We start from the raw sequence: 17,888 nt of genomic DNA on the forward strand, positions 1-17,888 counted from the left end.
AGGAGTTGGATGGAGGATTTTTTTAAAGGAAAAAAAAAACCTAAGCTACTGGCTGTAGCTTCACACTTACCAAACAGATAGGAAAGTGGTGCCAGTAATCTCATCTACACTTGCATTTGAAAAACATTGCCCTATTTCTTTAACTAGTAAATGGGAGTAGACAGACACACAAACAATATTTTTCATACAAATTCCAAAAACTGTATTATAGCTATGATCAATAGCACTGCTACTGTAGAAACTTCACCAGTGCTGTCAGAATGCATTCAGCTGACCGGACAGATAGAGTTGGCATATTGTAACCAGACCATCTGGCCATGTGGTGTGTGGGCTATCCCTTCTGGGTTACTTAGTGGTAAATATGTTGAGATTGAACTGATAGCACTGACATGGTGTTTTAGAGCTTTTCAAAATGTCTCTTGGTAAACAGTTATCCAAATGGCATTTATCTGAATGATATTGACCTTTCACACCCCTGTCTTTTAGGACAAATGGTTACAAAGTACACAATACCAGATAATCATGAAGACCTTGAACTGAGTGCTCTTCCCCTGCGTCCACAAAAACTTGCTCATCAGCCGTTGTGAAGAAGAACTGTCCTCGTTCAAAGGGTTGTTAGATGGAACTGGAATAAATACTTAAAGAGAGTGGAAATGGTTGATATCTCATAGCATTAATGGAATTTCTTGATTCTGTCAGAAAAGATCATGAGTGCCTGGATTGTCCATGCGTTTTAGGGCTTTGCTGTGAATCATGTTAGAGTAGAAGCTCCGCATACACAGCACTGTTGCCACATGGGTGTGAGGGCATACTTTCGATAAGTAAGTGCCTCAGATATTTGTCAGGATGCCAGACATAGGCGACGAGTTTGTAACGTGGTTGCTGGCCCCTGTCTGTGCTCGGGTAGAGGGGGTTTTGCATGTGTGTCATAGAAAGCAACAGAGGGAAAGAGGAGGAAGCAATTTGGGTGGACTTCATTGTGACTCAGTGGTTTGTCAGGCATTTGTCATCTTTGTAACAGGTCACTCAAAATGGCCAAGCTGCTGCCTCAGAGCCGATCAGGGACTTAAAAGTAAGTATTAAGTTTTGACTGTCCTGTAATGTTAGCTACAAAACCTTCATGGAGGCTTACTGTTGACACCAACCAAAACTGTCTTCCAACCAGCAGCCCTTAGAGGAACATAGTATATTAGATGTATTTTCAAATACTGTCCTTTGTATTGATCTGAGCTAAATGATGGAAACCAAGAGAAGTGGAAGATATTATACAGAAACTGGATGAGCAAGTGAATAATCCACAGCCCATCTGTGTTAAGGGATTTCCTGAATTCTTTTCGGTTAAGACTGTAATTAAACTAAATTGTCAGTTTCTCAACATTAAACCTCATATCCTGTAAGAGAGCAATTCTTTCCCAAAATGGACTCGTTATCTACTCGGCCATTTCCTTTCACGAAACTGCTCCACTTTCAGAGTCAGATTAATATACAATGGTCATTATCAGAGCTTTAACGGTAACGCTCAAAGAACGCAATGGGAATGTGGAGAACTTCACAGAGACATAATAATGTGACTAAATCTCTGATGAAATACTCTCTATCACAGATTGTATGGGATTTTCTAATACTTAAGACTATTCTTTGTGTGGAAAGATGCCAGAACACATGGGAAAAAAATGCAGACAATTTAACATATATGAACAAAATATGCTGCTATTTGAAAGTAATGTGGCCATGTTTTTTTTACTGTTCACTGTGAACAGAGTAATGAACGCATGAAAATACATCAGTGTACTAAAATTACTAGATACTAGATAAAATTACTTACTTTGAGTTTTTAGTTTTGGTTTAGCTTGGTTCAGTTTAGCTTGGTTTATTCAATTCTATGTCCCCTCCGCTAACATGGCGTGCTCTGGGTTTACGACCTGTACTGAAGCTAGCCACCGGGTGGGGGTCGGTATGTTTTGGTTTCGCTTTTTGGGAGCTCTCATGTCGTCCATCTTTAAATAGAGTCGATGGGTTGAATCTGCTGCTATACAGAAAGTCGTACCTGCATGTAATCTTGATCGAGACTTGAAAACTGTTTGAAATGATCTTACCAGGACGTACAGGAGGAAGTAGTAGGACTTTTTTAAGTCAACTGTTGTACCTGGTTGTTCAGCTGCTCGAAGAGTCTCTTGATTAGTTGTAGTCATGCTTTTTGCTTGCTCATCTATAAAAACTAAGCCACATCTCATAGTTATGCTCTTGAACCCAAGAACGCAGAGAGGCACAGATGTGTGGTTCCTAAAATATTCAACATACAAAAGCAAAGAGCCAACAAATAATTTATTGAGAAAATAAGAAACAGCAGAAAACATGAGAACAAAAGCCATTTAGTGTATGCGGGTATTTTACGATGCACACACAAGGCCTCGCAATAAAGATGCGTGGGTGGTGAACAAGAAGGGAAACACATAACAGGCCACCAACTCCTTCACCTACTGCACTCCACCCCCCAAAGTTGAACCCCGGGGCTGCCTCAGAGCCATTGATTCTGGCACGATCTGGTTTGAGCTAGAACAATGAGCTTATGGTTTCATGAGTTTTCCGCCACACTTTCAGAGGGAATCTGGGTCTCCGTGTTGACGAGTGTCTCTGAACGGCCTCCGTCCAGCCAGTGCTCGCTGTAATGAATCCCCCACATACACCCCCACTCTTCCGTCCTTCCCTTCCCTTGCCAAGGATCACTCATGCAGAACTGAGCGACTGTACAGTTTTATCGCAGATCATCAACACTCAAGATCATCAGTGTTCACATCTGTGGGCAGCTTCCTTTGGGCGATTGTTAGCGTGGTAACGTTGTTCAGTGAGACGTTCAGTTGTGCATCAAGGGATGAGCTCTGAAGGACTGCTGTGTTGCACTGGTATGTAACCTAAAGGTCCCAGTCAGATCTGAGTATGACTTTCTGATTGGGAATTAACCACTTATGCCTGTTCTATTATACTGTTTTCCTTACAGAATTGAGATAGATACAATTAAGCAGATTGAGCCTGGCATTTTGCCAGTCAGTGGTAGTTATAGCTTATCAGGGCTGGGCCTGGTGAGCACACACCTCACAATCAAGCACAGTCTGGATATTTCTTACTGGGGGTCTCACAGACTGACCAGAAACTCTAATTTCTAGTTAATAGAATTTCATGCTTATTGTGACTAATTTGACTTTATTTGTTATTTGTTAACAAGTTATTTTCTTCCTACACACAGCTGAATCCTTCCACATTTGTGCTGCATGTAAAGCAGCAGCACAATTTGTATGATTTGGGCAGTCAAAAGTAAGACAGACGTGAACTCCATGAAGTTTGGATCTCCTTACTGGTTCAAGCGCCAGATGTGTGCAGGTTTTTGTTTTTGTATTTGCATGTAAACATCACAAAGTGCACTATAATCAGCTTAGTATAATATTCCTGCATTTTTAGGTATAGGATTAAAAAAAAAAAGATTGAATTGAAAAATGTCATTGTTTTTGTGTGTGAGGCATTCAAATTTGTCTTGATTTTCACAAAGGACATAATTTTCTGTGTGATCAACCAAATATCGAACAGGGCAGCACATGTATGCCATGCTCAGCAGGCAGAAAGTTGCAGAGCATTTATGTTTGACGCAAGCAAAGACAGCAGGTGACTGAGGTCGCCAGCTGTCCTCTGTTCTTACCAATAAAGCAATTTGGAAGTTAGCCATTGTTTCCCGGACCAGGAGGTTTCACTTTAACTATGTACCAAACACCTTTGCTTCCTGTCTGACTGTACGCAAGGTGGCATACTTCAGAGCCTCGAAACAGAGTGGCAGGCATGAAATGTCTGGTCGTTCGACTGTCTCATGTCTGGTATTTCCCACGGAAACCCATCAAGGATTCCTCCCTGAGCAGGTGATGGAAGTCCGGCTCCAGCGGGGGTGGGTGGGTTGGGGGGGGGGGTTAGCAGCAGTAGCCTCACATGGTTTCCCTCCCCAGCTGTTGTTTAAGCAACATTCCCTGTCCCACAGCTCAGCCAGCCTGTGCAAACTATTTGAGTCCAGAGTGCGGGTCTTTATGCACATTTGTTGTCTGAGGGGGCTGCTTGTTGGCAAATTCTTGCGTGGAAATCACACTTTGATGTCTCAGTATTTATATTTTTTTAATGGTAGGCAGGGACAGAATGTACATAAACAGCTGAAGTGAGTAACAGTCGCGATTTATTTCCAGTTATGTGTGTTGCAAAATGGAATTTGGATGTCTGTTTTCAGTATGTGGCTTTTGAGAGCAGACATCTCCACCCTTTAAATTAGGAGTCATTTCAGAGATGGAATAAACACATAGCAAAAAAGTTGTAGGTTTACATAGTTTGAATTGTGTGTGAAGACATGGAGTTTTCGTAAATATTAAACATAGTTAAACATTTAACAGCTCTCCCTAACTTAAACTGCCTTGTGGTTTAAATACCCAGGACAATAAATAATTTCTTGTTGCATTTAATGTTTGCACATCAGCTTTTCACTTCATTTTCCAATGACGCTCCTAAAAAAACACTGTGGAGAAAGTTGGCTCTTCTTCTAAATGATCATGCCTTTCTGCTCTTACTTTCTCCATTTAAGGTCTTGGGTTAAAAATGCAGGGGCATTAAGTGACCCCTGGTCCCCTCATCCTTGCCCGCCTGTCAAAGCTCATCTCACCTGTGACCAGTCATCCCCACACAGTCACACACTTTTGGCGACCTCACATTCTGCACTCCTCTTCATGTACCCCACATTAGTGCTTAGTAAGGAACAATGAAACAGTTTGAATTGCTTCCCACAGCATTATACAACAAGCAGGCCAGTTGCCACAGTTTGCGAGGGGCTGCTTTAAAGGAAATCTTTGTCAGAGAGCAAATCTTTGCAGCAGTTACATGGTTGACCCTTGACTCTTTGCTTGACTGTGCTGACTTACTTGAGCTTTTAGTTCTCACAAAGTCAGCAGACGCTCCCTTCTGTCTGGTATTGTAGACTGTAAAAAAGCATCAGATGCTGAGTACAGTTCCCTAAAATGATCCTTTGAATTGCATTTCTTTAAGCAACCGTTAATTATTTATGATTGAGAGCCTAACTTTCTAACTCAGACTGTACTTAGGCAATTCATCAGCTTTTAGTGATGTAACTGATCTCAGTGCAGTTTATGGATTGTGGAAAAAGTTGAATTAAAGAGCATGTATATGGTTCTCAGTGCATAAACAAGTTAGTGAAAGAGTTATGAAACAAAAATCATGCTTTCAAGTTTTGCTAAATAAATTAGAGCTCTAAGAACACATTTTTATTGCTAGTAAACCTGGAAAAGTCAGGCTTTCTGAAATGAAAGTCACCACCAGTAAATTGACATGCATCAACTCAGTTTAACCACCATGCTTTTCCAGTAGCCGAACCTCTACTACACAAGATGACTTTTGTTCCAGAGTGAAAACAAAGGCCAGTTAATAGGCTGGACTGTGGGAAGCCTCTGTTGTAAGAGTAGACTTTAGAAACAGTGGGATTTGTCCTGGGCCTGCTGTTTCAGAGCTGATAGCATCTTGATGACTGAGCTGAATGCTGCTGGGAGGCCCTATTATGAAGACTTTATAAGCTTCCTGCTGCCATCTCAGACACGGTGCTCCTGAATGCCATAAAGTGTGCAGCTACACAGCTTAAGACCTGAGTGCCTTTGGCTACACTCTTGATGTGTCTGTGTTTAATGCATTGTTGCATTTGTCTCTTAGCATTCATGCATAGTTTTAGTGTCATTTGGTTACAATGAGCCTCAGATCTCAGTGCAGGGACATTAAATAAGCTCCTGTCCATGCTGTGGAGATTTGAAGGTTGGTGGAATACATAACACACTTCAGCAACACTTTTCAAAATAAAAGTCATCAGAGTTGTACAAAAAGTTAGTGTATCCCTAAAGGCTGCACCCTTTCAGTTCAGCTCTTTTCAGCCCACAGCAGGCATCCTTGGAGCACGCAGGATGTGAGGCAGATTAAACCTTTTGGACCTGCTAAGTCAACATGTCTCTACTGTGTGGTGTTGTGTTATTGTTCAGTTGTCAGTTGAGCCTTAGCTCATCGTGGTCGGCTTCGCTCACTGTCCACGCTCTCAACAATGAGCGCTTATCTCTGCAGGCTGTAGCAGAGTGGCTCAGCTGCCCCCCATCACCAGCCAAATGAGCATTATTAGGTAAAGGAACTGCTGGCTTGTCAAAAAAAGACCCATGTTAATATCCCAGTATCCAGATTAGCCTGATATCTGCAAATTTGAGTGTTTCCAGATCTTTATGTGTTGTAGAGGAATTATTGGTTAATCCTTTGTGGCATGCTGATGCAAAGCTTTAAAATAAAGGCTGAATATTTCTATTGAGGATCAAATGTGTGTGGGGGTGAAAGTATACCAGTAGGGGGAGGTTTTGGTGTGTGTGGTTGAGAGAACAGGCAGCAGAATGTTATCCAGGGATTTACCACCTTGTATTATTATCTGACCAGATCTCTGTTGACTCGCAGGGAGGATATAGGTTAGCGCACAGTAGTATTAGTCACTACAACCCTGCTCCAGTGATTGGTTTAAAATGGCGTCACAATCACTGGCCTCTTGGAATCATGAAATGACACTACCCATAACCCACTCCTGTAGCCATACAAACGTTTATTTTCATCATGCTTGAAAAAGGCCCCGTGTCTAAATTGCATTCCTAATTAGGATTAAGGAAGGGGTCAGGCAGCTTGGACTAGAATGTGAAGCATTTGCAATGAGCGCCGCTGATGCCATCTGTGCAGAGAGTGGTGAGGAGCTAATTCTGGCACCGAGTGTGGGGCGATTTAACACAGATTTTTGTGGTAGCAGCTCCAATTCAAGCAAGGGATTTGACTCTAACATGCATCCCAAAAAAGTGTTGCAGTGAGTTGAATTAGCTCCCACCCCCTCCTGTTAGATCTCCTTTAAGCTGACGCCATGGAGCTCCCCAATTCATTTGGACATATAACATGTGCGGCATGTCAGATTGTTCGCATAACAGAGATGCTGCGCCAGGGGAGGCCCACTCACCCTCTTGGCCTTGTGCTTCGATCTGTTTTGACAAGGCGTTCTCACTGTCTCCCTCAAGAGGCTGACCTGGGCTAGAAAAATGAGTGGCCAATTATTTCATCGTGAAGTCTGGTCATGGTTTCTGTGGTTGCCTGTGGAAGCCAGGGAGAGCTACCAGTGCTCACACTTCTTACCTGGGAGGGATCCCAATTAGCAGACTGCAGGAGATCTGGCTGGTGCTGACAGTCACTATAAATAGCATCTGGGCATTTGAACGCTAACCTGTTCTCACTCTTGTATGGAACAGCTCATGATCGTAAGATTTTATCAGTGATGGTCCACATCATTGAGTTGCAGGACTGACATAGAAATTTATCATGTATGACCACTTACAGGCTTGTTATCTCCCTTCCAGCCCTTGTTTTAGGTTATGCATTGACATTGACAAGTTAATAGTGACAGCACTATCAAGTCACATGGCACATGTTACGTTTATTCTAACATTTTGACTTTCATCAAACAGAATTAGTCTAATTGCACAGGTGACAGACATAGCCATGATAGCCAGATAGAGGATGGGACACAGTATCAACAGAGAGGGCAATACTGGAATTACACTTCATCACAAATATAACTGTATGGAGTATCATGTTGTTCATGAGGAGCTCCTGACTGGGTTTTCTGGTCAACAGATGCATGTCTACGCTCCAGCAATATATGTGGTCCATAATTATTGTATCCTCAGTCACAATACCCATCGACCGTTGTTCTGCTTAATGAAGCATTCATTCATTCCTACCGCCTGAAACTGTGTCACAAAACAAAGGTCTCCATTGGCATGCATGGCTGCTGGGACCATGTGAAGAGGCAGTGTGACACCAGACAACAGTACTATTTTTATACAGCAGCCAGGATCGGATTATCTTAGGGCCAAGATGTTTCACATGACTTAATGAATGAGTAAGATTATCATTAAAGATCATTCAGCGAATATCAGATCTTTCTAAATGCCTTATTGTCAAGAACAACTTTGGTAGCATGAGAGGATGAGGAACAGGGGCTTTGTGAATAAATGTGTTTACACATTTGAGCATGAAGCCATGTGACACATTTTGAAAAGTCTAACATTTCTTTAGGATGTTCATCAGCAGTCAGACTGCAATTTCCTGTTATAATTTTATTAGGAATGAAAAGACTGAACATTCAGCAGATTACGAAGTGAGACCTGATTCTAGGGATAACAGTTTAAAGCTCAGTCAAATTCATGAGTATAGTAGTATTTTTAGAAATTTCTTAAACAGCCATTTAGTGAGTGTGGAATCTGTGAGTCCCCTGATGTGAAGTGATGGCTTAATGCAATGACTGGCAGCATGGCAAGTGAAAGGCACTGCGTGTAAGGTGAAAGAGTAAAAGTTGCTTTTCCTACTCCGTGGTCCAGTCCTGTGAGCTAGTTGTACTTAGCTTGAGGTCAAAGTGAGAGCAGGCCAGATGTAGACGCTAACACTGACACAAAGTGACAGGTTCCCAGGCATTCAGTGACACCATCGGCTCCTCCCCTGCACAGCCCAGCCCCTCCATCCTCTCATTGGTTCAGGCCAAGTCTTTGACCCTGCCTAGATCAGAGGGCTCACCGGCAGCAAGGCACATGGGCTGCCCCGGCCTTACCGGGCTCACAGATCAGGGCCTGCAGCAGCCTCGTATGTAAATGCAGAATAAATGAATACACAAGGAGCCCTTGTGGGGAAAGCTGAACCGTGTCTGAGTACACCTGGAAAAGATAGGACGCATTTGAATTAACTCCTGATACCATAATACAATTTTGAGTCAGACAGAATGAGTTTATCCACCAGGGGTGGATTGTTTGTCTGGGACATCGCCCTGAGTTGAGGGCAAACATGTGAACAGGGTGACTTTTGTGGGTTTTCCTAGTTTAATTAATATCCAACCTAAATAATAAAAATGAGCTGTTTGTGTTTAGGTAACTCTTTGTCCATACTGTGATGAAGTTCCATCATGTAGGCAGATGTATACTGCACCTGTTCTTTGTCGCAAAGTCTTTACTTCACTCCTGTGCTTGTTCACGCTGATTGCATGCAGACCACTTAGCATTCTGAACACACAGTTAGTCTGACCACTTTCATCTCTGAGCATTATAATTCTACAGGCTGTATGCAACTTGGCCACTGGAAGAGGCACAGTGCCTGGGTTAATCCGTCCAACGTGATGGATGCTCCACTTTTACATTAAAAGACCAGTTCGAAGTTTTGGAAAAGTCATATTCACCATCTTGATACCGCTAGAATGTGTTTACTACAAATATGATACTATCCTGAGATGCCGATTAGCCTCGCACAAAGTCTGAAAACAATGGGTTAGCCTGGCTCTGTCCAAAGATAACTAAATCCACTGACAAGCACCTCTAAAAGGCATTATATCTCATGTGTTACAAAACCAGTGTGTAAAAGAAACAATTTGCAACTACTGTATAAAGATAATTTCAATAGCTGGTTTGTTAACAGTCAATTTATATTTTTTTACTTTGTCATTTTTGCTTGCCTGTCACATCCAAGACAGAAATGGAAAGGACTATGGAAAAACCATCAAAGTATGACCCAAATACTGACATGCTGTATGTAGCAAAACCTGAATTCAGTGGACCACTCCACTCCTGTTCAGCATGTGATAAATTTATATGCAGGTTTAATATAGCTGCATATTTTACATACACTTGGAAGTTTGCTGCTGCTCCAGTGACAAGCTGCTCTGGGTCCATCCATCTATGCCCAAACACGGTGACATTTGCTTAGCAGCAGGAGGAAGATCTGATGCTTTTACAGAGTTTGTCTTTTCTTTGTTTTAACATGTGTATTCCCCCCTGACTTTAACCATTTGACACAATTTTGAACATTTTTCACGCAGACTGACGGTTCTCCCGGAGGCTCTTTAAGTCAGGTAATAGATAAAGTCTGTTGCTGAACGCTTCAGTATGTAATGAAAAAAGAACAAAATTGTTTTTCTCTAACCAATAGAAGAGGATTTCCCCGGTCGATCAAACAAAGAGATTATTCAGCCTGAAGTCTTACCATGTTTTATCTCATGAATAGTTTCTCTGTTATAATCTGATCTGTCCATGAGTTTCTACAGAGCTACCACAATGTACCAACACTGGGGCTGCAATTAACCATTATTTTCATAATTTGGGGCTATAATATGTGAACAAAAAAAATTTAAAAAATCAAAAAATCATTATTTCAGAGAGTTCAAAGTGGCGTCTTCAGATTTCATCTTTTGTCCATCCAACAATCCATAACCCAGAGAGGTTCTTACGTTTTCATCATAAATGACAATGAACAGCAGCATTTTCAGAAACATTGACATTTTCCTTGAAAAATTGGCTCATTGATTATCAAAAATAGTTGGCAACTGATTTTCTTTGAAGGGAGTTGGAAGGAGTTAGTTAATCGACTAATTGTTGCAGCTCTATATGACACAAGAGAGGTCAAAGTAGGTGTGAGTGTGGAGAAGAAAGCTAAACATATACATTGGGATGGGAAGAGTGCCACACTGGTGGATGACCACAGCTGTGACAATACAACCTGGGGTCGTCCTCCCTGCCAGCTCAGCCCTAAAACCTCTTCCTCTTTGTCATCATGTCATGGAGATGACTCTTTTTTCCAAACAAGACGTCTGAGAATACTTTCTCCCACAGTCACCAAAACAGGTGGGATCCTGTCTTAGTGTTGGTCACTGGTGGGAGGAAGGGAAAGTAAGACAGAAAAAAGAATCTGTTACTATGGAAATATCACCAATATTGCTATGGGAACTGGAGCAGCAGAGCACGCTTTGTCTAGGATCTAGCTGTAATCGTCTCTCAGAAAGAAGCTTATGGTAATATGTGATGCTCTTATGAATTAATTTGTCAGGCTTTGTGTCCCAGCTGACATCATAGACCTTTATCAAATGGAAATTAGTGTCTCCTCAGGGGAAAGCATGCGAGACATGAGGGACTTTCAGCATTACACAGTTCAACTTCTAGCTTGCCTCCAGTGAGTGTCCTAGTCATTTAAAGATCTTTGATTAAAGGGCCATTTCACGAATGATTCACAATCATATCATTTTGTTTATAACTTGGAATACACAATATTCCACTAATGCATTTTAGATAGGGATAACAATGATTTATTGTTTTTAATGTGTAAAACAGCAGTTTCTCTTTTGTGTCTTATTGTTGTTTTTTTCTTTTCAATTCATTTGTCTTGGCATATTTGCCTGAAACTCACAGCATTTTTTGCTTACTTTCATTTTTTTTTGTTCCTTTGAACTTCTCCTTCAGAACACTTGAAAAATGACCCTTTTCTGGCTTGGCTGTAATGTGCTCGGGGCTCACACTGAACTTTTGAGCACAGTGACCAGAAACTTAGCGGTCGTGTGCCCGGCGCCAAAAACCCTAACCTAAGCTGTAGGAGGACAGAAACATTTACACCCCTTAAAAGATTTTCTGTGTGATTTCAGTGGAGGAATTCCAACAGAGACTTCTCATATGTGAAGATTTACTGCTGTGTTGAACATTTGGTTCTGAACAAAACAGTAACTTGGATGCCGTTTTTAACATTCTGAACTAAATAATTAATTGATGGGACACTGAGTAAAACGTAAATAGAAACAGAGTGTAATCATTTGTTGCCTCTGTTTCAGCTTGTTTGAAACTTTTACTGGCATCAAATTCACAATATGCATATATTTGCACAAATCAATGAAGTTGATGTTTTGTGAATACTTTTCATCCTGTAACTTACTACAACACGCAGATTTACATTGCTAATTACCTGCTTGTTTGCTTCCTTGGTGCTTTCTTGTTGACTTTGGTTTGCGTTTGATGTGATGATGAACACGTTTCTGACCTTTTCTTTTTTTGTTTGTGTAGTCAAGTTTTTTTTTTGTTTTTTGTTTTGTTTTTTAGTGGAGAGAACAAGCTGCATTGGGTGGTGTGTTTATGAGTGATGGATCCAGTTTGCCCTGTTGTGTCTCCTTCAACATTTATATTCTTCTTTTCTTCAGCACAGAGAAACTCCTTACCAGCCTTATCATTTATTGTTTACTTCCTTGGTTTGCTTGTTTAGCTGAGTTTCAATTGGAAACATGGTGCTGAATATATATCTGCGGTATCTAGGCCATGTTATTCATGTAACATTAGCTACATGCAGTGAAAATATAGCATGCACAGTATGTTCTCATATCCATGAACCTGGCTGTGCACGTGTGTCTGCATTCACATGCTCATTCTGCATCGCTTATATGAGCCGAGTGGTTCAGAAAATGTGTGACATGCGCAGGATATTTGCTCATGTGGTCATATAAAGTGTTAAAAAATAAATCATTCAGAGGACACGGCCTTGGAGATGTCAGTGGTTGATATGACTGGATGGTCAGGCAGCGGGGGAGTATTTTATAGAGATGGTCAGTCATTTCTGTTGGGCTGCTGCAGAAAGTAATTGCTGCTTATTGGACTGATGTTGGGGAAAGAGCACTATTCAGAATGAATAAGAATGTAATAAAAGTATATGAACGGTCTCATACCAGCAGCTCATTTACTGACAGGAAGACTCGGCTGAGAGGCTCGGTGTAACTCATGCAGCACGTAAACATGGGAAGGCTTTCCAAACAGCAACCAGTTGATCGTGAGGGAAACTGGGTGCACGTACTTTGATGTCTGAGCTTCCAGAGGGGCGTGGGAATATTCTCCACAGGCACGAGGCGGAGGTGCTCCACGGGGAGCATCACTAGGTTGCTTAATTGAACATTTCTATTTCTGATAGCAGCCTCACCTCTCTGGATTCAGCGAGCAGCGTTACAGGAAAAAAGCACGGTTTCCCAGGGGCAACAACAGAAAGAAGGAGGGATTCATTACACAGTGCAGGCATTAGGAAACACCCAGCTTCTCCGTGCCTATTGTATTATTCAGTGATGTAAAACCTGGGGGGGTTTATGAGGGCATTACACTAAGATTACAGAGAAAACCCTGCGTCTGTCATGGGGGCGGAAGGAAGATTATAAAGGAAAACTTTGATGCAGATTTGCAGATCTCACACAGCTGTGTCCAACCAAAAGGAAAAAGGAAATGAAAATCATGGTATGTACAGGTCACTGAGCACCTGCATGGTTTATATCCTTATAATCCACATCACATGCGTTTTCCACATGTAGAAAATATAAGTAATATCTAGTTATCACTGGCTCCACTGGTACGAGTCTATTCGAGGAGACAAGAACACAGACAGGGTGATTAGGGAAGGATGTGTCTGATGGACTGGAGGAGAGATGGAAAACAGCGCTCTCATATCACACAGTCAGCACTTCCTGAGCTTTCATCGGGTCCACACACTTTACTGGACAGTCCAGCTGTTTCTCGCTGTTGCCCAGTTAAAAAAAAAAAAAAAAGATGCAACCTTTACTGAAATGATCCCCAGAAAGAAGAAGCTGTTCAGTTGACTGGAGGGGTGTCATTTAATCCCTGCCCTAAGTTGCACCTAAGAATTGAGTAGAGTTAAAATGAAAACATTAGAGAAGGAAAAGTCACTTTCAGCATCACGAAAAAGCACACGGCTTGGTTTGGTTTGCAAGATTTTATATGATCTGCATTTTACTTTCTGCCAGCAGACCTGCAGACTGTTTTACTGGTTAAACATTTTGTTGTTTTGTCTCTGAAATTATAGAAAATTATGGAATTACATATCACAATTACCCAGACTCAAAGAATTTTTTTATAGCCTTAAAACTCATTTTATTGTGGTACAATACAGTAATGGCAAATATTCACATTTGAGAGCCAGGAAAAGATCAGCTTGTTTCTTGTTAACTAATCACTTAAATGACTTTTTGCTTCAGCTCTACAAATTACTTGAGGCTGCATGTCAGTTATTTCGATAACCGACATTTTAGAAACTACATGATGATTCGATTCAAAGTGAAAATAATCAATGATGAAATATACGTCATTCGAAAGTCATGAATTGTCATTTATTATTTTGGTCACAGGTCACAGTTAGCTTAGTTCTCCTCGTTTACCAGTTCGAGAGATAATGTGAGTGGGGGTTTCATGTGTTTTCCTGGACAGCTGTTTCCATGGCAGACCTCTCAAGCTTTTTATCTCTACGTCAAGCTCACTTAGGCACCTAATCTGCACTAATACTCTCCGAATCAAGGAGGAGCGCAGGGACGGGGGCAGAACCCCGTCAACTCTGTCAGACCGGCGCTGAGACGCACTGCTTTTGATGGAACGCCTTAGTATGAAACAAATCACCTGGAACAATTTATTGTGAACTTTGGATTCTATTTCTACACGGCATATCCTGGTATTTTGGACTCTAGGCATTCATGGCCTAGTTAGATTTGGTATTAAGTTACACAGTACATGCAGCACATTTGAAACTTAAACCCAGAGGTAAGCACTGATGAACTGACTTCACATACTCAAGCATTTATCAGAAACGGCAAAAATAGCATATTTCTACAAGTACATGAACGGAAAAGGGTTTTTATTGAAGAGGTGGTTTCCTCACCATTGCATTGTATTGTGTCACTTTTCATCAGAAGATGGTTTAAATTTGTACAAGAACACAGCGACAGTACGGGAGCTCTCAGAAACACTGGCAGTTGAAAAGCACCTCCTCTGCACACAGCTTTAAAATCTGCCACAACTGCGTGCAGCACTGCGGAGAGGAAGCTAAGTAGATGACAGGCTTCGACTGGATTGGTGATGTTGTGACTGATGGCGGATTCTCATCCTCACTCCTCTGCGATTCTTTGTTAAAGTTCTGAGTTAGAAAACTGCTTTTTTTAGGTTGTTGAGAACTTTTTTATTTAGTGTTGCAGAAGTAAACTTATTCCACTTGGGACCAACTTTGTTGTCTTTGCTACTGTAGCACAGAACAGAATAAACTCCAACTGGAGTTACACAGCAATAATCAAACTTTTTTGAAATTTATATTAGCAATCTCAACAAGTAAAATTTCACTGTCGTCTTCAACTATTCACCTGTATTTACCTGCAAGTGGCTTCAAATGATACTGCAACAATTTCATCCCTCAGATTTTAATGTTCCTTTTTTCCCACTTGCTCAGCAAGTGGGTCAGAGATCTTGTTGGCCAAATTTTTACTTTCCCTTATACAAATTGTTCTGTTAATTAGGGTTGATGTAATTAGACTAAAGAAGGTAATTGTCATGTGTAATCTCTTCCTCCTTGCTCTCGTACCTGCAGAAAGCTGCACATTGCATAGATAAGAGTTTTGTTCACATCCTCCAACGTCACCCAACTAAACTTCTGTTTCCAGGATAATTGAAATGTCAGCTTGTACATCTCAACAATATCTTTACTGCCAATTCAGAAACAGAGTGCCTGGTGGGCACTGCGAATGGTGAAAAGGAAGCAAGATGGCCCTCACCACTTCCATCATTAGCTCTGGAGAAACATGTGTTAAATTCTTTTTTATCACTTTCCCAAATGAGCAAATGAGTTGCTAAATTTACTAGCCCGAGGTGACAATTTAATTGTCCACGTGAGTGGACAAACCTTATTATTGAGCCCTGCCTTTTTCTTCTTGCTATCAATGGGAGCTAAGAGCAGTGCCCTGAAGCTGGTCCAGATTCACAGTTTTGCACATGGACTCTCTGTGTAGAATTCTGCTTGAAACATTTTTTAACTGAAGATACACTTACTGTACACACTGAGCACATAAATGAGGACTGTGAAAGTTCCAAGCAGTTTCCTGGGGGTAGAATCTGTTATTGTCAGACATAGGTGTGCCCTCCTTTTGACCTCCAGGCAGTATTGTTGCAGTCAGCAGTGGCTAAAAACAAGCTGTCGTCTTGTCATGATCTCCAGAAAGACCGTCGGCTAATCAGCTTACCCTGTCTGCTTTAGCAGGTGACTGTAGACACTGCTGCGTGTCCCGATGACAGTTGGTGGAGGTCAAGTGATCCTCGTTTGGGCAGTTTTTTTGAATGAGAGGCCCATGGCCTCTTCCACGTCTCATTAGTATTAATAGTTGTATCTACACAAGGTTGTCACACTACCAGAATTTTAAACTTTGGTACAATGCTAGCATAAGAAAGATAAGGGAAAAAAAGGACAAGGAATGGGACACAGAGCGGGTTATTTCTTCTTTTTTAAATTAACAATCTGGTACAGATGTCACTGAACATATCCCAATACATTCGCAATAATGTGAATATATGTATAAGCATAAAGAAATATTAAAAGTCTAGTCCTAGCTCCTCTGTTTCTAGTAAACCAACTATGTCTATCTCTTTCTGATCCTGGACTCATTTGAGGCTTAGTCCACAACAAAGTGCTCTAAAGTTGGAAAACTACTGAAAACTTAACACCTAACGTAACCAATGTGACCATGATGTTGTAATCCATTTCTCTACTGTAGACCACTACAGTGTGTCACATTCAGCCAGAAGTCGACTACACAGATGAAGAAAAGGCATTCTGTGGATTTTCACTGACAATACAATCTGTGCAAGTGACCCCGCATCTGAGGGCCAGCCAATCTGAAACGTCTCTGGACGTGTTCGCCAGCGTTGTTCTCAGTTAACATTCACGTGGCGATGACTTTGTGTGGATTTGTTTGTGGACTATAGGCTGTCAGGATGACTCAGCAATGCCCCCTCCCAAGGCCTTAGCCCTCCACCACATACCAACACAGATCTTTGCAGGGCGCTTTTGCACCATTAGTCCCACATGCACTACAGCATCATGCTCACGGAGAGGGAGGGAGAGAGGGAGGGAAAAGGGCTCGGCATGCGCTTGAACTACTGGCATGGTGAGCTTGCCCTGAAAAGGCCACATGCCTCCCTGCGCAATTATCCACTGTGCATAGAAACAGCACCCCCACCATCATCACAGACACACACAATGGTTTGACCAACACAACTAAAAATGGAGGATGGACAGTGAGAGAACATAGCCAAAGAGCATCAGGATGTTAAGATCATCACACTGATGTGGGATTCACATTTATCATCCCTTTGACTGTGTTTGTGAAATTTAAGATGAGTGAACGTGTAACAAACATCCCCAAGGACAGTGTTAAAATAAGCTCCGCACATCAGCGCATGTCAGCTGGTATGTAGCATGAGATCATCACTGTATCATGAAAATTCATGTTGCATCGCCTCTTCTCTCGTGTTTTGCAGGCTTCCTCAGCGTGTCAGCAGTGGTCCTGAGAACAAGTAATGGCGCACCGTGGACCAATGAGTTTGACAGTAAGAGCTAATGAACTGTATGCCCGAAGAAAGTGCAAAAAACAGTTTGTCTTTTTCACGTCACTCATATCGCTTGCTTTTCCTCTGTCCTGCAGAAATTGAGTTATCATGTATGATTGAGTCCATTTCGTCAACCAACCCCAGAATTGAATGGAAGAAGATAACAAATGAGGGTCCAAGTTATGTGTACTTTGACAAGAAGATCTCAGGTGGTGTATAAAATGCACAAACGAGTTTAATGTCAGCCTCCACTTCTGTCTTCAGTTGGTACATTTGGTACAGTTGGTATTACTGACATTGTCCTTTTTCTTCCAACAGGTGACCTGGAGAACAGAGCGGTGATTAGAGAACCTGCCACATTACTGATAACCAACGCCACGAGATCAGACACAGCCAAATATCGCTGTGAGGTCACCGCCGCTGAAGACCAGAAGTCATTTGATGAGATCGTGATTGACCTCACTGTAAGAGGTACTCTGACTTTACCTGCGTCATTGATTCATCTGTACGTGTGTGCTTGGCCTGTGTTGCATGTAGGGTCAACGTTTCGAGCCGTTATCGTGTCCTTAAAGAGAGACCTTG

The 17,888-nt window shown here is 41.7% G+C and overlaps 1 protein-coding gene across 2 annotated transcripts in view; it reads left to right on the plus strand.

Annotated features, from left to right (window-relative positions):
• jam3b (junctional adhesion molecule 3b) overlaps window positions 1-17,888 on the plus strand; it is a 32,570-nt gene that overhangs the window by 8,573 nt on the left and 6,109 nt on the right. For both annotated transcript variants that reach the window (XM_046411110.1, XM_046411111.1), the window contains exons 2-4: window positions 17,238-17,306; window positions 17,402-17,515; window positions 17,625-17,777. In XM_046411110.1, the coding sequence (XP_046267066.1) occupies window positions 17,238-17,306; window positions 17,402-17,515; window positions 17,625-17,777 (336 nt within the window). The remainder of the gene's footprint in view (window positions 1-17,237; window positions 17,307-17,401; window positions 17,516-17,624; window positions 17,778-17,888) is intronic.

The sequence above is a fragment of the Scatophagus argus genome, chromosome 14 (genome assembly GCF_020382885.2).
Source record: "Scatophagus argus isolate fScaArg1 chromosome 14, fScaArg1.pri, whole genome shotgun sequence".
Classification (NCBI taxonomy): domain Eukaryota; kingdom Metazoa; phylum Chordata; class Actinopteri; family Scatophagidae; genus Scatophagus; species Scatophagus argus.